A 25,254-nucleotide genomic window follows, 5' to 3' on the forward strand; every position below is an offset into this window, starting at 1 on the left:
GTTACATACCGTACAATTCCATTTACATAAAAATCTTGAAATGACCCAGTTACAGAAATGGAAAACAGGTTAGTGGTTGCCAGGAGTTAAGGAAGTAGAGGAAGCTGGTAGGGAAGCAGGTGTGGTTATAAAGGGGCAACGTGAGTGATCACTGAGATAGAAACATTATCTATTTTCACTGTATAAGGGATACACAAACCTCAGAGGTGATGAAATTGCAAAAAACTAAATACAAAAACACACATCCCAAACATATGGATGCCCAGACAAGTTAAATCAGAATTGCTGTGTGCTGTCTGGTGTCTGCACATTTCTACAGTCACTCCTCAGCTGATTCTAATATTAAATCAGACTTAAGAGTCATTGACCAAGGTATTTTCAAAGAAATAACTCGATAAGAAATTTACAACATATTTGCAACACAATGCTAGCGACAGCAGTTCTGTGTAATAAGACATTAAAATCCCCAAATCATTAATTCCTATTTAGATGTAAATGATACGTAAATCTAAAATAGCCCTCCAAGGATTCTAAATCCTTGCTACTCAAACAGCTCCAGGACATCATCTGGGAGATTTGAGAAATGCAGAATTTCTCATCCCACCCCAGATCTCCTGAATGAGAATTTGCCTTTTATGGATATCCCCAGATGATTCAAATTCACTGTAAAGTTTGAGAAACACTCATATAAATCCTTCCTTAAATGTATATGCTCCGGGCACCTGGGTGGCTCAGTGGGTTAAAGCCTCTGCCTTCGGCTCAGGTCATGATCTCAGGGTCCTGGGATGGAGCCCTGCATTCCGCTCTCTCCTCAGCAGGGAGCCTGCTCCCGCCTCTTTCTCTCTGCCTGCCTCTCTGCCTACTTGTGATCTGTCTGTCAAATAAATAAATAAAATATTTTTTAAAAAATGTATATGCTCAGAATTTTCTCATAAACTTTTCAAACAATTGGTAGAGGGCATAGTTGTAAATAAGTAAATCTATTCTGATGATAATTTTTTTAAATTGATTGACTGGAGAGAGAGAGAGAGTGGGACTGTGCAACCCTCTGTTGTCCAAGTCCGGGAGGAGCAGAGGGAGAGAACCCCAAGGAGGGTCTCCGCTGAGCACCCAGCCAGATGCAGGGGGGACTCGATCTCACAACCCTTGAGATCATGACATGAGCTCAAACCAGGAGTCAGATGTTTAACTGACCGAGCCACCCACTTCCCCCATTGTAACAATTCCTATGAGGAAATTAAATCTCTTAAGCCTTTAAATGGCATGTTTAAAAACACAAGATGTTGGTAATACTTAATATAACATATAGTGGGAAATGTTCTGTCCAAAACCGCTGCAGTGTATACACAAAATAATGGGAGTGGCTTTCACAACTCAAAGAAGCTTTAATTGTATCTGATGAAATCGCATTTGGGATTCATCTTTCCAGTGTTTGGTGTTTGACTCTATCTTTTATGTATAGACACTTTGGTTTCTGTCTTCTTGGGCGCAAAGGAGTCCTGATGTTTAGGTTCTTTTCACAGAATTACTGCTCAGCCAGTTGAATGGCTTTGGAGGTGTCAGCTTCCTTGTCAGTCAAGACCGGCCTCCATGGGGCTCTCTCGTTAGTACTCATGGACATCATGGAGTTTATCCTTGGGGGGCAGAAGGACAGGCTCCGTGGGTAAGGATCTCTAACCTTCCCACTTCCCCTCCCAATTTTTAATCAGAGTTTAATCAGGGATCTGTTTTACCTATTGTGAGTTTCATGCAATATCATTTGAATAGCTCTCTTATTTTTTAATAAAAAAAGCTAGAAGTCATTGCTAATTAAGGTTTCTTGGAAATACTTTGATTCCAAGTTTAAGGACCATGGGATATTGATGTCTACTGGACACAAAGCATGTGCAGCATTTAGAATAGTGATCTTCATGTGGCGGGCACTAACTCAACATTTTAAAATTGATTCTTACCAGTCCACCAGCACCTCAGGGTTGCACTGCTGAGCCCAGGTGAATTTGGAGTACTGTGTAGGGACATTCAAACACCCGTTCTTCCACCAACGGTTTTCTGTGAGTCTGCGCAAGATATGTAATGTCCAGATAGAGTATTCATAGATAATAATGAGTCCCACAGTCCCTTAACCACAACTCCAGAGTCCAAACAGTATGAAAAATAGAAGGTTTTGTAAATGGATTAGAGGCAAATCGGACCTGAATATAGATGGGACTATGAATAGCTCTAGGGTATCCCGCTTAAATTGATGTGTCATTGCAGGAATATTAGGTACAGGTGCTGGCTTGGGGTTGCGCAGGGCATTGGACGCATCACAGCACTCTGTGTTGGGTGGGCCGCCAGGTAGCTGACCCTGGCAGGAGTTAGGAGAGCCAGAGTCTTACTGGGAGTAACTCCTGTGAGAAATTCAGGGGGGATGAAGCAGGATCGCATCAGGAAAGCCTGCAGGACATCTGGCAGATTCTTGTATTAGCAGAATCGCTGGGTTCCTGAGCCGCATTGGGCTCAGGTCTTGGCTGGGGACTGACTGCCCAGAAAGACAAGGCCTTGGCTTGGAAGGATGAGGCCAAGGTGCTGGTCACTGGTGGTTGAAGGCTGTCGGCTAACTGTGCTCATTACAGGAGAACAGAAGGTTCCTTGTCAAGTGCGATCCGAGAGGTATCATGCCACAGTCGCCACACAACTGTTTCTTCTTTTAAACAGCTTCAAGGATGTATTCTGCACCATAAAATTGGCCTGGGGAAAGTGTGCCATTCAGCAATCTCAGTCAGTGCATGTGGTTGTATAACAAAAACCCTGACCCAGTTTCAGAACATCACCCCCAAATGTTAGCAGTCTCTTCCCCCTCCTACCCCCAGTACAGAAACATTCATGTGTCTTTCTGCCTTTATGGTTTTGACTTCACTAGCATTTTATCCAAATAGCATCATATAACATGTAATATTTTGAGTCTGGCTTCTTTTGCTCGTTGTGTGTCTTTGGGGATGATCTGTGTTGTGGCATGCTGTCTTTAACATGTATGTACACATTTTGCATCTCCATTTTTCAAAGGATGGATTGCCTCCCGTTTGGGGCTGTTGTGAATAATGTTGCTGTGAACATTGGTGTACAATTCCTGGTATAGACACATTTTCATTTCTCTAAGAGCGAGGTTGCTGGGTCATATGGGAAAGTATGTTTAATTTTCTTTCTTTCTTTTTTTCTGTAGGTTTAATTTTTAAAAGAAACTGCCAAACAGGTTTCAAAGGGACTGTACCATTTTAGTAGTCACACCAGCAGCATACGAGGGTTCTAGTTTCTCCACATATTGGTGTTGCCACAATTCTTAGTTACAGCCATTCCAGAGGGCTTGTGGGTATCTCATTGTGCTTTGAGCTTGTTTCTCCAAGGACTAATAATGTTGAGCCCCTTTTTGTGTTTATAATCATTTCTGTATGTTCTTGTGTGAAATGCCTTTTTCCATTTTTTATCTTCTTAATGAATAGTTCTTTACACAGTCTAGATAAAATTGCTTTATTAGATATATGGTTTGCATTTTCTTCTAGTCTGTGGCTTGTCTTTTCATTGTCTTATGGTTTCTTCTGAAGAACGAAAAAAAAAAGGAACTTTGAGGCCTGATTCATTTGTGAATTGTGCCTTTAGTATCTATTTCATATCTAAGACATCTTTGCCTAACTTAATCTAAGATTTCCTGCTGTGGTTTCTTCTAGATATTTTATAATGTCAGTTTTATGAACATCAGTGGCTCTCAGATGAGAATTTTGCTCTCTGGAGACCATTTGGAATACCAGGAGACCGTTTGGATTGTCAGAGCTGGGTGGGGTGTATTACTAGTGTCTAGTAGGTAGAGGAGACCAGTGATGGTGTTAAATGTACTACAATGCATGGCACAGCCCCTGACAGCAAAGAATGATCTCATCCAGGATGTCAGTGATGCTGAGGTTGGTAAGCCCTGACCTGGGTTTCTGGTCCATTTTGAGTTCATTTTTGTGTATGGTATGAGGTAAGGATCTACACATATTTTGTCTTTGCATGTGAAGGATATAAGTGTATTTTTTCTTCTTGTTTTTCTTTTTCCATGACATTTGTTGTAAGGAATATCCTACTGCATTGCACAGCCTGGCACCTTTGTTGAAAATCAACTGACCATAAATATTAAGATTTATACTTAGATTCTCTATTTTGTTCCCTTGATCTACATTCCACTTTTGTGCCAACACCACACTTCTTGACTGCTTTAATTTTACAGTACATTTTGAAATCCAGCAGAGTAAATCTTCCAACATAGCTTTTTCTAAAAAACTGTTTTGTCTACTAGGGTTTCTTTGTATTTTCATATCAGTTTTTAGCATCAGATTTTCAAACGCAACAAAAAAAGCCACCTGGGATTTTGATGATTACATTTAATCTATAGATGAATTTGAGGAGAACTGACATCAATATTGAGTCTTCTAATCCAAAAATTTGGCATGTTTTGACGTTTTTCTCAGCAGTAATAAGTTTCAGTATACATGTCTTACATTTCCTGAATTTTTTCCTATTGAATTTTAGTTGCCATAGTAAATGGAATTGTATTCTGAATTCCATTTTTGAATTACGTATTGCAGTGCACAGAAACACAATTCAGTTTTGTATATTGATTATAAATCTTGCTTACCTTGCTCATTTATTCCATACCATCTTTGATTCTTTATTATTTTCTACAGGTAGTAGTAACCTTTGAGAATAGTTTTACTTCATTTCCAATCTACATGCCTTAATTCCTTTTCCTTGATGCCTTCTCTGGGTGTAATCGGCAGTACAGTCTCACAGAGCAAGGCTGAGAGACACGTACCTTTCAAAATTAAAATATAGAGAGCTCTGAGATACTTCTTGGCTCTGTGTTTCAGGTAAGGGATTACCAACCTGTAGCAACTAGCTTCTAGGATTGTTAGATTGCCTGAGGTACCACCTATACAATGCTTAGTGTAATTCCTGACCCAAATTAGCATCCTCCTAAAACGTTACTTTTTAGAAAGAATCTCAACCAGTAACTGGCAGGCCAGCATTCGGAATCAGAACTTGACACTGACAGTGCAGGCCTAGGTGGTCATCTGTGGCTGATGGGGTAGGGGACAGACCCTAATATGTCAGCACAATTTTTATTGGCCTCCTGGGAATCTTTGGTGTTGTGGGAGCTCTGCCAAGTACCTGAGCTTCAAGGTAGCCAAGCCCACTGTGGCTGTGGATATTGCGAAGCAGGGTTTATAACACGGAAGGAGGGGCAGAGGCCTGCTGAGTTGTACGGAGGCTCAGTTGTTCTTGGGGCTTGAGTAATAGTAGGGGATTGTCGGGGGGGGGGCATGTATAAGATTAAAACTAAGAGGAAACCCTTTTTTCCCGGCGCATTGTTATTTCCTTCTTCAAAGGTTTATTGTAGAAGCGGTTACGCAAATTTGTTGAGGGACTTGAAGTTTATTAAGGTTGGAATGACAGCAGAGATGAAGGACGGGTAACATGGGGAGGGAACGGTACCAGGAGGAAGTCTTCGTGGCACCTTCAGCCTTGTGAGGACTTAGCATTTCTCTCCTTTAGAAGGTGACCAGTTATGTGCATGCGATTCAGCCCACTGCCAGTCTCCTCTAAGGAACGGCAAGCATTGTGTAGCCAGTGGAGGCCATGGTCTCTCGTTGGTAATTCTCTCCTCACCATAAACTAACCCAGAGAAGCAGGCTCTTCTAGTGGCATTAATTACTGCAACGCTCCCACACCTGTCTTTATTAGTTACTTTGGGAAGAATCTCAAGTAGGTAAAAAGGAACCCTAATAACTGATTGATAACCTTCGTGTCTAGGATATGAAATGTCCGTGAAGATCTTTGAGTCCAAAGATCTTTGAGTCCAACCAGGAAACTTAAGGAGTTCTTTGATCTCAGAAATAAAACAACTTAAAGGAATTCCCACTCTTTACTTAACAGTATAGTGCTTCCATGACCAAGGTTCTGTGACCTTTTAATCATGATCATCATTAAAATACTAAGATTGGCATTACATAGAAGAGGCCCAAATAGAGCTGATTAGTGCTTTTTTTTTTTATAGACTTTATTTATTTGACAGACGGAAATCACAAGTAGGCAGAGAAGCAGGCAGAGAGAGAGGAGGAAGCAGGCTCCCCGCTTAGCAGAGAGCCCGACACGGGGCTCGATCCCAGAACTCTGGGACCATGACCTGAGCCGAAGGCAGGGGCCCTAACCCACTGTGCCACCCAGGCGCCCCTGGTCAGTGCTGCTTTAAAGCACACATTCAGTCATCAGAAAGGCAAATGGAGGAGGTTCTTTATATAAAAGCCACAAGGCACACAGGTGATGATATAAAAAGGCATTGCTTCTATGTCCATTCCTTCTCTGAGTGTTTGCTTATGTCAGTGTCCAGAGACAGCTTTGCGAGCTATCGGCAGCAGCCCGTGGGGTTGACTGGTGGGTCCCTCATTGCGGCAACAGGTAGTTGTCAAAGGCACAGACCTTGTGCTGAGTGACTGAATCTAGAGAAAGAGAAAAGCGGGTTAGCATTTACAACGGCCAACCATACAGCAGAATAGCAACCTTTTTATTTACGCAAGGTCCTATTTTAGAATCTTACATGGCTTAGAGCTGCCCTGTCTGTACGTCCACATAGCACATGTGGCTACTTAAAGTAAAATAAATGGTTCAGTTCCCGTCTCACCAGCACATTTTAAGGACTCAGTAGGCACATATTCCTATAGATACGGGACATACAGGGTGTTGCCATCATGGCAAGATGCTACGTCAGGGTGGGAAGTTTGCCAGTCTGTGGCATGAAAGACCAGAATTCAAATCTCTGCTGACTACAGAAAATACTCTCTGGTACAAAGCAAAGTCTGTGTAACTATGTAAGCTGTCCATACAGCACACACATTCTAGGCCGTGTAGCTGGCCTATCTACCTAGCGGCGTACTTCATGCAGAGTACGGAGTTAGTAAGCAGCTTCTACTACTCCGGTCTTTATCTTTCCGTTGAAGAGGCTGGACTAGTGAGCTCTAAAGTCCTTCAGTCTGAAGGCCTGTCATTTCATCAAAGTCACAAGAAGTCTCCTGGTCCAGGATGAGCTACAGATGCAGGAGAACGTACCGCTCCCAGCCCCGCTTGTAGGAGGATGAGAGAGGAACACAGTGGGTTGGCACCACTGATGGAATTGCAAATTAGGTCACAGTTAACTTAATAATTACTATTATGGGATGTCCACAGGGATGGACAAATTATATTGAAGGATCTTAAGATGCCACAACGACAAGCGATAGCAGAGAGAAAGTAAAAAATAGGTTTGTTCTGTGAATACAGGAAGACAGTGGAAGACAAAATGGCGCATCTTAGGTGGAGGTCCCGAGAGTGTCCCAGAATTTAGTCGTGGCCTGCCCAGGACAAACGCACCTCCCCACAAAAGGTCTGAGCCAGTGAGCTGCATTTCAGAGGGGAGGGGCACTAACACTTGTTTCATATATTATATACATGATACAACATTAAAATTAATATGCTGACACGGCTTTTACAACCATTAGTAGCACTAAGCACAACCATTTACTTCTCTGCACAATGCAGTGAAGTGACAGTATCATGATTTACATTTTAGTGTTAGTCCTTCATTCGTGGTATGTGTTGGACATATTTTCTCTCTGTCATTCACCTTTTGACTTTTCTTATGCAAAGAAGTTTTTAGGTATACATTCAGATTATGTAAATCCCTTACTGCGTCTGGACTTTGAACCATAGGTAGAAAGCTTTTCCCTTTACCTAGTTTTAAAGCAATTCACTCCTATTTTCTTCCAGGTGGTAAAACTCTGTGGATTCAATTTTTACACCTAAGGTTTCTGACGGGATGTCATTTTTGAAAACCAGAAAAGATTGCAAAAAAGATGGCAATCTTGTCTAATTAATCAAAAATCAAATATAACACAATGCCAAATATTTCTTTAAAAAAAAAGGTGACATACTTATAAAAAAATAACACACTTATTCTGATGTTTACACGAAAGAAAAAATACATAGCAAGACAATTTTGAAGAAAAGGAATAGTGAGAATTTGATACACTAGATACCAAAACACACCATAAAATTACAGTCGTAAAATAGTATGTAATTCGCACAGAACCAGATAAATGGGTCATTGGGAGGGTCTGGAAACGTGGCCTTACATATTTGGGAAATTAACAGAAGAGTCAAAGGGCATTCAAAATCAGTGCCGAATGGGCGAGTTACAAACAGATGGTACAATCCCTTCACATCACACAATAAGTAAATTACAGATGAATAATCTATAAACAAGAAAAGAAATGTAAGTATTCATAGAGATAGGAGACTAGTTCTAAAGCTCAGAGGCTAGAGACAACCTTCCTAAGTGAAACCCAAATTCACATGCCTTGGGAAAATGGAATTTGAATCCACAGAGATTAATAATTAAATATTAAAACCTCTGTAACACAGAATACACAATAAACAGAATTAAAGATGGGGCAGCTGAGAGAATTTTACACTTAGAACCCAAGATTAGGGACCATATTTTAGAAGGATTCTGTAGAACAGTGTGAAAAAGAAAAACAGCCTAATTTCCAAATAGGCCAGGGACAAGGACAGGCCATCCATGAAACCTAGATCCCCTAAGACAGGTCTACGCATCTGTAACTTAGTAGTTGGGGAACAACAAATTAAGTAACGTGACCTATTCGTCCAATTCATCAGATCACCAAATAATGAAAATATGGGTCATGTCCGATACTGGTGAGGACGTGGGGAAACAGGGACGTCCATATGCCGTAAAACACTCGCACAACCGAGTGTGTCAAGACTGAGAGTCCTCAGTAGCCGGGGCACCGCGGCCAGAGCCGAATCTGCTTCGCAGAAATTCTCGCGCCTGGGATCGCGCCCAAATAATCATAGCTCAAAAGGAGCTCTTAAAATTGAATTCAAACTGTTCCAGCTAGATCCTACAAAGTCCATAATAGCAGAAACCGTGGAAATCACCTCAAATGCCCAGCCACGAGCGCATGGCGTCATCACACTCCCGCCAAGGGCTCAGAACGAGGTGCTGTTTCTGTGCTAAAACGGAAGCTCTCCTGGGAGGGCGCCTGGGTGGCGCAGTGGGTTCAAATGGAAGCTGTCCTGACAGCGTCCAACGAAACTCCAGGAGGATGGGAGCCTCCGTCTCTCAGAAAACCCTCGAACAATACATTGGTTTATATACATTTATTTCTACATAACTATGTTTTTGAAACATTAAAACCATGCTTCCATCTTTACGGTAGTTGAAGGGAGGGTTGTTAAGGTTTGGGGACTTTGTGTATTTCTGTTTGAGTTCTTGGACCTGAAATCACAACGTCCCTCTGATGAAGTTCTAGAACCTAGGTGAGGTTCGGTGGGCTGAGGGCCGGAGCCGATGACCAAGAAATAATTCTTGAGACATCTTTGGTGCAAAATGGTGGTTTATTAGAGCACGGGGACAGGACCCGTGGGCAGGCAGAGATGCGGCCGCCCCGAGTTGTGAGGGTACGCGTGTTATATACCTTGCGGTTGGGGGGAGGTGGTGAAGGGATGGGAGACTCCGACAGAGCTCTCACGTGCTGAGGTGGGCCTACAAGGTGCTGGGGGGAGTCCTTGCCCTTAAGGCTTGATCAATGTCGTTTTTAGGTCAGGCATTATCATCAAGATAGTTGGGAGATTCTTAGTGGGGTATTACGACCCCGCTGTCATTCACATTCCCTTCTACCTCAGTCTCCTCCAGTTTATGGTGGGGAGGGGGACATTAGGGCTTCAGGACATGGGAGTTATTTGCCTCTGGAAATTTGTGCTATTGATAAGGTAACCTCCCTGTTTAGATCTCTAGGACACCTGTAGAGCAAGGGCGATTCCTGTTCTGCAGGATTGCGATCCCTGCAAGTTAACTATTTATCGTTTTATGGGGGTCAGGGGTGCCTGAGGAATGCTACACATATGGAGGGGAGCGGGTGAAGAGGGGATGCAAGGCGCCAGCTTCTGCTCTGTCCTCAGCCAGCCTCCTGCTCCCTCATCACCTCCACACGTCCCTGCGGGCATCCGTGCATTCATTCGTTCATTCGCTGGTGGACGAGAGAGGCGGACTGGAGAAGAGGCAGGTTTTTAACTGCGAAAAAAAATCCTGCATGTGACTTCACAACTCAGTCCGGGGCCGACCCGCACGAGCTGCGGCGCGCTCTCCGCCGGCGCCGGTAGGACTGACCCCACGGCCCAACCCGGGCGTCGGACGAGCTCCCGACCGCGGCGGGCGGCTGGCGGCCTGGACGTCCGCGTCCGGGAGCCCCTCGGGTCTCCAGCCCCCGAACATGAAAACACACCCGTGAAGAACGACTTCTGTCCAAGTTCCTGTGTCATCTGAGGACAGCCACATTCCCAAAACTCCAATGCCGCGTCAGACGAATCCTCCGCAAACACCGCATAAAGCGGGGCCCACAGGACGGATGTCCGAGCCACGCGGGTCCTGCCCGGTGCCCAGAGACACCGGCGGGACGCGAGTAGCTCCCGTGAAATTTGAACTGGGAAAAAAAAGAGTCTGTCTTATTGCAACAAGGTTGGCCGGCAGGTGTTGGCGCACATGGGCGCACGAGGTACTTCACGGGCTGCGCTTCCGTGTGGCCCGAGGACTGGGATGGGAAGGGACGAGCCGTCTTGCGGCTACTGCGGCGGGCGGGTCCGTTACTGAACTGACGCTCCCGTCGCCGGCGGCTAATGGCACCGTGTGCGGAGGCGGCTACAACTCCGGGACCGCACTGCAGCTTGGGCTTAGCTTATCACAGGCAGCGCACGACGCTCGGGATGAAACAGGAGCAGCCACGCGGCCAGACACTCGGCTGTGGGATCGGCTCTCCCGCGGCCACTCGGCTGTGGGATCGGCTCTCCCGCGGCCACTCGGCTGTGGGATCGGCTCTCCCGCGGCCAGACACTCGGCTATGGGATCGGTTCTCCCGCGGCCAGACACTCGGCTATGGGATCGGCTCTCCCGCGGCCACTCGACTGTGGGATCGGCTCTCCCGCGGCCACTCGACTGTGGGATCGGCTCTCCCGCGGCCACTCGGCTGTGGGATCGGCTCTCCCGCGGCCACTCGACTGTGGGATCGGCTCTCCCGCGGCCACTCGGCTGTGGGATCGGCTCTCCCGCGGCCAGACACTCGGCTGTGGGATCGGCTCTCCCGCGGCCACTCGACTGTGGGATCGGCTCTCCCACGGCCAGACACTCGACTATGGGATCGGCTCTCCCGCTCTGCAGGAGTCACCCGGCCTCCGGGAACACGTAGCACAGGGGCTTGACGCTGAAGGCACCCTTAGCAGGGGGCCCGGCCAGTCGTCACAGATGATGCTAAAGTCCTTTCTCTGAACGAGCCTGCCACTGCCCTTCCCGGAATTGTCATCTGCAGGTCTCACGTCCCTCTGGAACCACACGGAACCAGACTTCCCGCGTCCTCCGCGTGGCAGTCCTGCAGGCTCTGCGCTGGATGCCGAGTGAGCCCCTGTTCCTTCAGGGATTCGACGGATCCTGATCTCTGGGACCATCCGCCTTCTCTCCGATGCTCAAATTCAAGTCTGGGAGCTGTCCTCGACTCCTCTGGCCTGGTGTACCACGTGCTGTCTATCCGCAAGGCCAGCTGGCTCTAGAATTTCTATTAGAAGTCTGGCAGCTTCACACCTCCCCCCACTGTCACCCCGGGGTCGTGACCACCCACCGTCATTTATCACCAGGACCAGGGCAAGGGTCTAAAACTGCTCTCTCTGCTTCTGCCCACTTAAAATCCTTTGGTGGCTTCCATTTATAGTCAGAACAAAAACGAAATGTGTCACATGGTCCAAAAGGGCCTTGAGTGGTCCAGCCTCGGGCCACTTCTCAGCTTCATTTCTCGTCACTTTTCCCTCTCGCAGGGTTTCGGACACTCCAGTGTGTCTGCTGCTTCTCTACGTTGGTCCTAGCTGTTCCCTTAGCCTAAAAGGCCAGTCCCTTAGACCGACAGGAGCCCACGCTTGTGTTCCTCATTGGGGTCTCAGCTAGAATACAGCTCTTCTGCAAGGAAGCCAACCTCTCCGTCCCTGTCACGACCCACGCCCTGTTTTCTCCGTAGCTCTGATCACCACCAGGATTTCAAAAACACTTTATTGTCTGTCTTCATTAGAAGCTAAGTCCCGCAGGGACAAGCCCCGTGTCTGCCTTGTCAATTCCTATTCCAGTAATGCCCACATGATGCTGGGGGCTCAAGACGGAACCCGAATGAATGAGTGAATGACCTGACGTCATGTGTATTTGAAGGAAACTGCTCAGTCTAAAATAATGGGGAGTTTTTCCATCTGCTCTGATACTAGGCTGGACACATTCATATACTGAAAACTTTGCCAAGAGCACGCCGAGAATGGGGGCTGGTGTCACAGACAGGATCGTCTGCCAGCTTATGCCTGGTACTAGCGGTCACCTCTCACCCAAGAAAGGTGAGAGAAACGATATTCTTGGGGGATAGCCTTGAATTCACTAGTTTTTCTATTATGTTTTATATTCATTTACTACTGGATATAGCAATGCTCATGGTTTTGCCAAGTGAATCTAATAGACTAATCTTGCTGAATCAGTTTTAACCGTTTCTTAATTGTCCCAGATTTTTCTGTGTAAGCAGCTGTACCATACGCAAATATGAGGATTTGTCTCTTTCTTTATAATTCTTACATTTCCTTTGTGTGTCTCATCTTATCCCTTTGGTTAGGAACTCTCGAACTCTGTTGAAAGAGAAAGATTAGTCATACGTATTTTGTACTTGCTTAAACCTCAAAGTAAGGTTTTCATTACTAAATAAGAGATATACTGTAGGTTTTCTATAGATCCATTACCACATTAAGTTCTCTTTTATTCCTAGCTAATGACGAGTCTTTATCGGGACCAGATACTGGAATTTTCTTTTTAACATCTGAGAAAATTAGCGGATCAGAAAAAAAAAAGATTTAATGACATCTATCTTTACATTCTTGGGCTAAACTCTACTTGATTGCACGTTTCTTAACACATCTCTAAATTTAATTTGCAAAATATTTTATCTTGGAATTCTATATCCATATAAATTTAAGTATTATTAGTTCAAGACCATGCTAGCCTTATAAAATGAGATGAATAGCTTCCTCTTTAGTTTTCTCTGCAGTAATTTGTAAATGTTTGGTCTTACCTGTCCTAGACAGTTTTAGCAATATCTTGAAAATATTTTCTGTAGTAATACAAACATGACACATCATTTACCATTTTATCCATTTTTCAGTTAAGAACATTCACAATGCTGTGTGACCATTACCACTATTCATTTCCAGAACCGTCTCATAATCCCAAATACAATCTGCACAGTCATTAAATAATCACTCAGCAGTGTAATCCCCACCTCCTCCTAGACCCTGGCAACCTGTATAAGCTCCATGTCTATGGACTGGTCTGTTCTGGGTAATTCATGGAAATGGAATCATAGAATATTCGCCCTTTTGTGGCTGGCTAATTTCACTTAACATGTTTTTCGTGTTTATTCACTTTGTAGCATGTATCAGAATATCTTTCCTTTTTATGGTTGAATGATACACCATTGTACGTATGGACCACATTTTGTCCCGCCGATGGACGTTTGAGTCGCTTCCACATTCTGGCTGTTGTAAACAGTGCTGTTATGAACACACGTGTGCAAATATTTGTTCAGTTCTTTGAGGTATATAAGTGCAAGTAAAATCGCTGGGTCACAAGGTAGTTCTTTTTAATTTTTTGAGGAACAACCGTACTGTCTCCTTCCCTGGCTTCTCTAATATCCTCAACAGTGCTTGTTTTTCTGTTTTTATGGTAGCCATCCTTACGGGTCTCAAGTGGAACCTGATGGTGATTTTAATCTGCATTTTCCTAAAGATTTGATGATGAGCATATTTTCACATGCTTATTGGCCATTTGTATATCTCCTCTGGAGAAATGTCTAGTCAAGTCTTGGACCCGTTTTTTAATCAGGTCTTTTGTTGTTGTTGTTGTTGAGCTGTATTAATTCTTTCTATTTTTTAGATATCGACCCTTATTTTAGCAAACATTCTCTCTCATTCCATCATAGTCTGGCTTTTCACTCGGTTGACTGTGTCCCATGATGCATGGAAGGTTGTCTTTTTGTTTTTCTTGTTTGGATTTGTTACCTATTTTTGTGTTTGTTGCCTACTTTGCAGCTTTTAAAAGCAGCTTCTACCTTTTTTCCTGCACGTATTATTCGAGATGAGTGAGCAAGTCAGTTTCTTTGGTATTTCCCAAGCAGGTTGGAACAAACAAGGGCTGCCTTCCAGGAGAGGAAACCGAGATGGTGGGGCACAAGTAGGAGTCACACAGCTTCCCGACCGCCCTGCACACGGCTTGGCGTGATTGGCCTTTGTCCTGATTGCTAAACCGTTGGCTGCCCCGCAGCGCTCCCACAGACTTGGTTTAGACGGTCAGCTCTGTCGGGGGGCTTTCTGGTGTTTCTGTGGGGAAGATGGAAGCCTGGATCTTTTCAGTCTACCATTCTGTGGACGTCACTCCGGGCAGGTGTCTTTTTTTGATGGGAGGGTGAGAGGCATACATTTATCATTCAGTTTTTTAAATAGTTGAAATTGTTCAGATTTTCTATGTCTTGAGTTTATGCTGGTAATTTTTTTCCTAGAAGTTGTCCATCTTATTTTCAAAATGGCCGGTATGAATTTATTCAGCGTGCTCTCCTGATTTCTAAATATCCTTACTGTCCCTGTGGTGGCCGCCCAAGTTCTGATCATAGAACGTTCACGGGAACCTTTTCTCTTCCTCTTGATGCTGCTAGGATTTTTGATTTTTGACTACCAATGGTTTTTTTCCCCCAAAGAGCTCTTTCATCTCTCAAAACCCTTTTTTTGCCTTGATTTTGTTAATGTTTGATACATTTTTATTATTCATTTCCTCCGACATTCTTCTGGATTCATTGCTATGTATTCCTTCATCCTCAAGTACCGAAACTTAAGAAAAACAAGATCTTCATCCACGTATTTTTTCTCCTCCTGCAAACTGGGAACCGCTTCTTGTCACTTCATGCAGAGGCCGGATCCTTCAGCTTCGGTGTCCGCACGCACCACCTGAGTGCCTCTGTTACGGCTGCGCAGAGATGCCACTTACTGGGAGTGGCAGTAAAATCTTACTTTTTACAAAGGCAGAGTCTGAATGGAAATGCAGGTGCCTAGGAACGCTGGAGCTGTAATTCATCAAGTGGCTCTGGCAGAGAAATTCAGATCCCTTCATTTGATAAAGGCACAGGTCTCTACTGTGACCTCAGAACTCGTTTCCCGCAGTGTTCCTTCACTGTGGTGGGTGTTCATAAAGCAGCCCACCCTGGGAGGCTTGAACAATAGGAATTATGATCTCCTAGCCCGAGGAAGCCAGGAGCCCAAGAACAAGGTGCCAGCAGATCTGGTTTGTCCTGAGGCCTCTCTCCATGGCTTGCAGATGCTGTCTTCTCTGTTCTCACATGGCCTTCCCTCTGTATACACATTGCTGGTGTCTCTTGTGTTCTCACGAGGATACCAGTCCAAGATCAGGGATCCCCCACAATGATACTGTTTAATCACCTCTTGAGGGGCCATGACCTCCAAACACAGTCACATGCCAAGGTCCTGGGGTCAGCACGTCAGCATTCAGATCTGGGGGGCACAATTCAGTCCATAGCAAAAGGCACATCGCTTTCAGTTCTGTGGCGCTCAGTACTAACTGCCTAACGTGCAACACTGAAAAACTCCCCATACTTCACAGACACACAAAAACCCCTTGTAAAGAGTGTTACTACACTAGGTCTGGAAGCAAAGAGCCTAAGCTGCTGGCCATGTCCCACGCAGCGGCTGAGCTCTGGGATTTCTTTATGGCCATTAACCCCCAGCCCCCGAGGCAGGGCTGGAGTTCCCACTCGAGTATGCACCTCTGCACAGGGGAGCACCCACAAACCTGTGCCCAAGACAGTCCTGCGAGCCTGTCAAAACCCGAATGCCCAGCGTGGCCGCCACGGGGCCAATGGGACTCCCCAAACCCAGGATGGCATTTCTGGTGCTGGATATATAATGTCGCTGTGGTCACACTATTTCCCGTTCTGAGTTGAATACGCAGTTGACTGTCATCTTCTACTTTGTTTTTTGTTTTTAAGTGAGGCTTGAAAACTGCCCTGGCTTGTAAGGTGTAGGGGAGGGTCTTTTATTTTCCACTTCCCTTGTCAAGATGCTTCTTAACTTCTGGCTCACATCTGGTGACTAGAGGTCAGTTGGCATAAATATAACAGAGAAGCTGAGTGAGACAGGTTAGGAAAGTTCAAAGGTCACTATCTAGGACCACTAGTTGACCAGTGAACACATTTAAGGGGAAATCTACTTTTGGAGCACACGTTTCCCCTTACCTCTCCAAGTTAATGCTTCCTATTTCAGCAGCTGGCAGTTAATTTTTTAAAAAAAGGTGTGTGTGTGTATGTATGTGTGTGTATATATATATATATATATACACACACACACACATATATATATGTGTGTGTGTGTGTATATATATATTTTTAAGTCATATTTATATTTTTAAAACTTAAACACATGAGATGCCAAAATCACAGAATTCCACCTGTTTTATTCCCATTCATGTCTATCCTGGTAGATGTCCTCCATTTGAGAGCAACTCAAAACATAAATAATTCATCGTGTCGTCTGTGATTGCGTCTTAAGAATCTGCCGTCACTTTCTGACTAGTTGCTGAGCTCCGGGGAGGATGGTGTCCGGCAGTATCCTGAGGAGGGGGCAGGCTGGGGGCAGACCTGCCCCAGGTTCTTCCCTTTCTCCTCCTCAGCACAAGGACTCACTGCCTGTGACTTGTTCCTTCTATGCAGTAAACATGTGGACGGAAAGGATGTCAAGGAACCCTGACATCATCTGTTTAATCATGCACCCCAAGGGCAGAGGCCCCCTGAGCGGCCTTGTTTTCACAAAATGCCACATCGGAGAGCTTTTTCCTAGGCCCCGTTGTGTGGTCAGCCTTCCAGGGAAACAATGACCTAGGCCAGCCTGCAAAAGCCTAGCCACAGGCTATCAGAGATCTTTTTCCTGAAAACATTGACATGGGGAGACCGTCAAATCAAATGCTTTTTATAAGTTATAAGGAAATCAGGCAGAGGCTAATTTTTTTCCCCCTTTGGCAACGCTGTGGAGCACATTACATTATGTTCCCACAATAGCATAAAATGTATGTCTTATCACTTGAACATAGCCCAGACAATAAAAGGGCGCCCGAGACTGGAAATATGTCTTCTGTGAACGGCCAAACCAGCCGTCAGTGATAACACCAATGTGGGGGGTGGGGAGAGTGAAGACAGGGCTAGACGGGGCTACAGCGCAAAAATCTGCAAACTGGTGACAAAGGCTCTGGGGTCTCCGGGCTCCCGACTTCTCTGCAGCCCCTCCCTGAAGACGCAGTCGAGTCACTGGGGACGCTCTTCTCTTACTGTCTTGGTATGTTAGATGGGAATTCTGTTCTAGGGGTGTGCTGGGGAAAGTGAGATTACTGGAACTTGCTTCCCTTCCAATGTCAGGTAAAGGTGACATTTTGTTTCCTGGTGCCGGGAATTTGGTTTTTGTTTTCCTGTTTATTTTCATACATATTCAAGTGCCCACAAGTATTTTCTCTCTCAAAAATCCCCATTTCTCCTTCTGGTGCAATGATTCATCGAGAATCTTGGCCTAAGTATAGTGCTGTTTCAGGGAAAATGGACTCTGGGGAATGAATTGAGAACATAATCGTGACCGTTCCGATGGCCTCGTTATAAGGCGACCCAGCATGAAGGAGATTCTCCACGGAGCAGATGAGTAAGACGGGGCTTAAATTTCCCATGGTGAGCCCTGTTTGGAGACTTCATAAATTCACACCATTCTATGCCAGCAGGACAAGGCAGCAGCCACGAGGGTCAGCTGGCCGAATGCTCCTTGTCACCCCTGACCAGAGTCCCCCAAAGAAAGAGCTGGAGGTTAGAAGAAAGTCGTATCCTGGGAGAATCATTTAAGAGTTCTGTGGGTTGTTGTTGTTGTTTTTTTTTTTTTTTTAACATAAATGTTGGGTCAGATGGTGAAGGGATAAAAAAGCTTATCTGAAGGAATGAAGTGTGAGGATGTTGGAGATCTTAGGGAAAGAGGGTTTTTTTTTTTTTCTTTTTCTTTTTTTTTTTTTTTAAGTGGTGATCATCTTTCTTTCTGCCAAAAAACAAAAACAAAACAAAAAAAACTTCTCAGAGGTTTCTGATGGCTAAAAAAAAAAATCTGCTTGTCCATCCCCTGTGACTTCATTGTATCTGCATAAACAAAGATCCCATAAAACATAGGAATAAATATAAAGGTACTAAAAAAAAACCTTGGAATCTTTTATTTTGGAAAGCAAATGACAAATCTGAAACTGGATACAACAAGCCACTTTTTAAGACTTTTAAATACTTGATTCAAACTACTCTTAAGTCTCAGGGTGACTTAACTCTTACACGCTGATCTTCTAGTTGGAACAAATTTAGAGTATCGCTTTTCATAATTTGTCACAAAATAACTTTCTTTTAAATCGATGCCTAAACATGGTTTTAATTTTAACTTATAAGGGATTTGATTCCAAGTTTTAATTGCACAACATTTTGGGAATAAAATATTGTCTAGGCATGCTCCCTGTGGAGGCTCAAGGGAAGGAGAAGTCTTCAGAAGTCACCCAGGACCCAGGACTGTGCCCACTGTGGCTGCGAGGTACCACCGCGGGAAGTCAGCGGGGCGGCGGCGATCACCCTCTGTAACGGAGGAGTACATCGGGTGCGGAGAGAAGAGGGGTTTGCCTCTGCCCCCACTCGCAGAGCAAGCCAGTGGCACAGCCCTTATGGGAAAGTACTCACGATGCTCAGGACCCTGTGTTTTGTGGGTCTGTGCGCAGATGCAGAGACATATAAATGAAATCTCCATCACTGGCACAAAGCTGGAGCTATTGTATTGTCACTCAATTCAAAAAGAGAAGAGTATAAACTCATAAACATGTGAAAAATGCATGTTGCAATACCCAAGTCACCAGAGGCGCCCTGGTGCGGACAGGGGCAGCAGCCAGAGAGTAAGGGGACTCACCTAAGGGGTGAGGATTTCACCATGCCGAGAGCCAAGGATTCCAGAACACACAATACCCGGAAGTTGCCAAGGGCACACGCAGATGGTGTAATCAATGACAAATCAGAAACAGGACATGAATTATGGGAGAGGAAAGAAACCCGGGCCTGCAGCCCCAGCTCTGAAACCCAGAGAATTCCACAGGGCGTTGTGAAAGTTAAGCCTGGGGTCAAGCAGGTAGAGATTCGCCTCCTAAAAACCCCCTCGCAGGACAGCAGAGTGGCAAAACAACGGGAGGAACTGGGCCAGCGGCTGAATGTGCATGATCTGCGTACAAAAGCCTCGGGCAGCAGGAAGGGGCAACAGAGTTCCCCAACCTGGAAATAATAATCGTGCGGGCCCAGACGCTGGCCCCGTGCACGGTACACAGTTTGCAGATGCTGTGAAGATTAGTTGTTGATATGCACTGTTGATATCAATCGTGTGCACAGTTCCGTTAGCTGAATGAGACATTTTTTATAAAGCAAAATTCTGGTTACCAGTTGGTGTCATTTTGATACATGTGCTTTTCTAAAAAAAAAAAAAAATAATAACTGTTTCAGAACATAGGATGTTTTGAAGGTTATATTCTTGGCATTTAGAAAAGAGTAAACAGCCCCTTGGCTTTTGGACTGTAGCTAAAATCACAGATTTTTTTTTTTAATTTGTTTCCAGGCAGAAGATAAATTACTTTGTACCAGAGAGTAAAAAATTACTCTTGATGGCCATACTTTAAAAATATATCAAAGGGTGACCATCAGTCATTTAAAAGATATTCGTCAAATGTCTGTTTGGTACATGCAAGCAGCTTGGACACAGGATCTACTTATCTGTTACAATATTGTCGGGAAGGGGTGAGAGAAGCCAGAAGTTTGGGACTCAGAGACAAGGGGAGGCAAACAGGAGGCAGACTCTGAACAGGGAAGCGGGAGGGAGAGAATGCGCTTCTGGAATCTCCGGGAGCCAGGGAGAGATCTCGGCTACGGGTGCTGACACGGAAGGAACTCAGTGAGCGAGGAAGAAGAAGAGGTTTCAGAAGAACCCAATTCGGATTCCAGCCTCCAGGCTGCAAGAGAGTGAGTCCTTGTTTACGCCCCCGGTCCGCGGGACTCGGAAGGACAGCCCTGGCACACTATCACCTTCGTGAAACACGGGCCAAGAACGTTCATCCCGAAGCGGGTCCCCGAGTGCGCCCGCCACGTCCGGCACGATCCCCGCACGCCTGCCGCCTGCACCCCCTCCCCGCCGGCTGTCCTCGCTGCCTGCGGATCCCACGTCGCAGTCTCGCTTAGCCTTCTCCTCCCGGAGACCCCCACGGCTCGCCCGGGCCTGGGGTCACAGAGAAGCGCACCTGTCACCACACGGTCCGCCTCCTGGAAAGCAGAGCCCAGCTGGTGCCAGCGCTTGCCCTTGGGAATCGAGGGAAGCGTCGGGCATTCTCCATGCCGCCATCAATGCTAGTTTGTACATGACGTTCAGGTCCGATTGTTTTTTTTTTTTTTTTTTTTTTTATATGTAGGTTCTCTTGCACAGAAGAGCACCTTTCTGAGCACACGAAGAAATGAGTGTCCGGAGCGGTGCACGCGAGAAGGGGGCGGGTCCCGGCGGCCGGGCGCGGGCCCTCCGCCCTGGAAACAGCGAGCCAGGCACCCGGGAGCGAGAGCGTCCGAGCGGAGGCTGGGCAGGCCCTGAGGTCTGCGGTAGCTGTGGCGAGGCTGGCTCTTCGCACTAGCTAGGGAGGTGAAGTAGGTAGCGTCTAACCCTAGGGTCTCCTCTGTCCTTGCAAACTGTACCTTGGCTGCCAGTCAAAAGGAGGAGGGTCTGGGCTGGCTTGTGACCGGGAGTGATTCCAGGATTCTGTTCCGGCACATGCGTGGCTGCAAAGTGTCCACTCCACAGCTCCAAGGCCACATCGCCAGGGCTGTGGGCATCACACCTCTCCCAGAAAAACCTGCCTGTGTGGCCAGGACCCCAGAACAGTGGCTCTAAAGGGGACACCAGCAGCTACGACGAGCAGAGGGCACCTTCCCCATCCATCCCTGGGCGCAGGGTCCTACCTAGGATCCATGTTTCTGACAGATACGTGGCGGTCGCCTTCCTCTTTCCTTGGGGGGGTCCGATGAAGATGCCGGCCTGGCGTAGGATTCGCGTAATCTGACCCCCACACAGGAGGACCAGTTCCCGCAGCTTGGCTCTGGGGGGATCGCTGGCCGGCGTGATGAACATCACAGGCTGATCGGCAAACAGGGTTCCCTGGTACCGGCCCGCAGAGAGAACACGCTCCAGGCGGCACAGCTGTGGGGCAGAGACGGAGGATCAGCAAGGCACGGCACTGCATTACGTAAGATAGGTCACCGGGAAGTCCACTTCCTTTACGGGAAGAAGACTCGACGGAGGGAAGGCTGAATTCTGAATTGAGGATTCCGGGGAGATCATAGCATTCAATGATGACAGACCACGAGCAGATAAAACTGACCTTTGGCAAAACTACAAACAAATTTATAGTCTCCTCTCCCCCCGAAAGGCTTTTGAATTATTACAAATTCTGAACCAAAACAGTGAAAAGGAATCAACCGTTCAGCTGAGTGAGGCGAACAGCTCCGGCATCCTTACATCCTAGTCAAGCTCCGTGAGTGTGGAAGAGAACATGGGGGTGTCGGGAGGCAGTCGGCGCGCCCGGACCAGTGAGGGGCTTCAGGGCCCCCGGCAGTACGCACGGTCCCAAGAGGGTCCCAGGCCCCGAGAGCTGCCTGCCTCCAGCCCCCTGGTGGAGAGGGCCAAAGGGAGAACGCAGTGACCTCAAGCAGAGGTCCTAGAGCTCTTCCCGACCCCTGAGGTGGCGGGGGGTGGGGTGGGAAGTGTGCAGAGGTTGCTTCCAGTGAGTCATCGTGGAAACGGTGATGAGGAGTATCAGAGATGGTGGGAAACATTTCAGAAACCGGGACGTTAAATTGTTCTCCTTTTTGTTTGATAAAGTTGTGGTTGGCAGGCTGACCCCAAGGGGCGGTGGGAAGGCCTGCTTATTCTAAACAAACATTTCACTAACTACAGATTAGCAAGGACTTCTTTTCAAGTGTGAATACCCTTGGGGAGATGTCGAGGGTGAACCGTCATCCACAGTTTGAGTATTTTAATCAGCTTATTTCCCTGAGGATGGAACTGAACATTTGAGAGAAGTGGGCTCAGAGAAACTAAGGATTTTGACGGGAGATACGGGGGAAGAGAGATCAAGGGGTGCCCCTCAGGGGAGTGTAACCAGCTCGGGGGCAGGGTGGCAGATGGGGGGGGGCGGGAAGGACAACCAGCCCCGGAGCGTGGAGAGGGGCTCGCTCAGGGGGTCAGAGGGCAGCGAATGCTCCCTCCCTCCCTCTACCTCTCTGATCAAGTTGAATGAGTTCTTCTTCCACTAGGTTTTCATACTCAGAAAACAAGCTCATGATGAAAAAACGTGGGCCAACATTAACAGAACCAACAATACGTTTAAACATGGCCATGAAATTCTCTTCACTCATCCCCAGTTTTGAATTACGCAACGTAAGACATCACCTTTATGCACCTTCCTCTGGTCGGGTAAGTGAAATGAAATTGTGAAACTGACCATGAAAGCAACAGTCCTACTCATGGGTTAACTTTGTTTAATGCTTCCGGTAATTCCTAATATTCCTCTGAGGTAGGGGGTAGAAAGGGTCTCATTTAATTTCGCAGATGAAGACGCGGAGGTGGAAGCCTGCCAAGATACCTGCTTTGGCTAAAATGGTGAGTTGGGTTGCACGAAAAAACCACGATCCCTCAACTTGGCGAGTCACTGTAACTAGAGATCAAGAAAGAATCTAATGTTTATATTATCCTGCATTTAAAAAACTAGTTTTAAAAGTAGTTGATTATTGAAACGAATACAGAAGGGTATAAAGTAAAATGGATTTTCCTACATTAAATACTTCTGTATGTTATTCAGATCCATTCTTCTCTTTTCCTCCTCGGTGGCGGGGCACAGTCTCTTTTGGGGGGCGCGGTACTAACCTCGGCAGATCCATGTGTTCAAGATAGGGGCCCCTTCCCAGCCCAAGGTAAGACTCAGGATTGCTCCAAGCAAATCATGGCGATCTCATTTCCCTTGCAAAGGACTGGGTCAAGCATGGGCTAGACTTGATCATGGCCAGTAGGATCTGGGAATAAGTCCACTGAGGACAGTCTTTCCTCACTAACATAAACTAATGCATAAGCAACATTACCTCTTATTGGCTGGACTCCGTCATATTGACCATAGGGCAGCTGGAGTTATTGAAGCCGCATGAGGCCATAAACCATGCTGAAAATGGCCAAGTGGGAAGGCCTAGATCACCTTTCTAAGTCACTGGATTGACCAAGCCAGGAATTTTCCTCCTCCTCCTTTCTTTTTTGTTCTTTCTATGTCTAGTGGGGGTGCGGGGGATTTCTTTCATTTCTTTAAGCTACTTATTTGTTGAGATTTGAGCTTCCAGAAGCCTGAAGCAGCCCAATGCTGCCGTCCTCAGACCCTGCGCCCTACCAGAGGTAACCCCCGGTAAATGATGGCTGTGTTTTTCTCAACTCCGTACAATGTTCGCACACACAAAAACATTCAGGATACAGTTTTTCTTAAAAACAAACACAAGGGACGCCTGGGTGGCTCAGCTGGTTAAGCAGCTGCCTTCAGCTCAGGTCATGATCCCAGCGTCCTGGGATCGAGTCCCACTTCGGGCTCCTTGCTCAGCAGGGAGCCTGCTTCTCCCTCTGCCTGCCATTCTGTCTGCCTGTGCTCGCTCTCTCCCCCTCTCTCTCTCTCTCTGATAAATTAAAAAAAAAAAAAATCTTTAAAAACAAACACAAAAATAGGATCAAGGCTATATCTTGGTATGTGCATAAGCAATAAATCAAACCCATATTTAACCCAAGAGGAAAGGACATACGTAAGCCTTTCAAACGGTTAGAATGTGACCTGAGTAGCCTACTGCTTTGAGTCTCCATTCCCCTCCCACGTTTACTGAGTGCTTACTGTCTACTGGGCACGTGCAAGACGCTGCGGAAGCAGAGAGGATTAAGACACGGTCCCTGACCTCGGTGTAAAGCACGTAATATGAAAGTCAACAAATGAAAATACTTCCTTTTATTTATTTATTCAGCTTGAAATTAAAGGAGACGAAGAGTTACAAAGGTCTTAGTCTTTACTCAAAATAATTGAGACTACGTGCGTGCTGACTTTCTAATCCCAAGTAAAACAATTTCCGGGAAAGCTTAATCAAGATTTAGGTTACCTAAAATTAAAAATTAATTTAGGAATTTGTCCTAGGAATACACTCTTCAATGTATATGAGGACATGCACGGACTGGAGTTCATTGCCATAGAAACGATAATTGGCAAGTTCTAATCAGATTACGACTATGGTAGGACCCGCGATTCTCATACTGAGCCTCGGCTGTGTGCATTCGCTCAGGGAAGGTCTCCAGAACGAGATCCTTCCCCAGGACTGCCCGAGGACAGACGGCCCCTGTTACTCAGCCTTGGGCCCCCGGCCCTTTCACATCACCGGTCCACAGGGCTCTGTCAACACGAGTTCCAGCACAGCCTCACCCTAGAGACCACGTTCTGTCTCTGAAGCACAGGTCATACACAGGCTTTGCTGCTGGCAGTGCCTCTGCCTTCAGAACCCTGACCGTGGCTGGTCAGCTTCACTCTCTAGCCCAGCGCACGGCCGCGCCCCCACTGGCGCATGCGGTGGATGCCAGAGGACGCCCTCTGACCACGCCACCATGCCCCGCAAGCCTCACAGCTTATTATCATCATGGCCTTCTGATTCCATTTCAAACTTGCCAACACACGTTCACTCCAATGCCATCAGCTGCGGGAATGGGTCTGGGTCGCAGTGGGCACCAGCAGAAGTGGGGAGGGCACAGACTCCCTGCACGGTGATCCTGGGGAGCTGCCCCTGTCCTTATAGACAGCCTCAGAGATAACCAGGTTTATCAATATTGACCTAAAAATCTCTTGCTTGGGGGGGTGGGAGGTTGGGGTACCAGGTGGTGGGTATTATAGAGGGCACAGCTTGCATGGAGCACTGG

At 46.3% G+C, this 25,254-nt stretch overlaps 1 protein-coding gene across 3 annotated transcripts in view; it reads right to left on the reverse strand.

Moving 5' to 3' along the window:
- Positions 1-6,176: 6,176 nt before the first annotated feature.
- The window catches only part of MCPH1 (microcephalin 1), a 246,924-nt gene continuing 227,846 nt past the window's right edge, over positions 6,177-25,254 (reverse strand). For 2 of the 3 annotated variants that reach the window (XM_044225719.1, XM_044225716.1), the window contains exons 13-14: positions 21,234-21,471; positions 6,177-6,512 (exon numbers count right to left, since the gene is read on the reverse strand). In XM_044225719.1, coding sequence (XP_044081654.1) covers positions 6,457-6,512; positions 21,234-21,471 — 294 coding nt within the window. In that variant the 3' untranslated portion in view covers positions 6,177-6,456. The remainder of the gene's footprint in view (positions 6,513-21,233; positions 21,472-25,254) is intronic. The other variant, XM_044225717.1, reaches the window with a different exon arrangement.

The sequence above is a fragment of the Neovison vison genome, chromosome 11, assembly GCF_020171115.1.
Source record: "Neovison vison isolate M4711 chromosome 11, ASM_NN_V1, whole genome shotgun sequence".
Classification (NCBI taxonomy): domain Eukaryota; kingdom Metazoa; phylum Chordata; class Mammalia; order Carnivora; family Mustelidae; genus Neogale; species Neogale vison.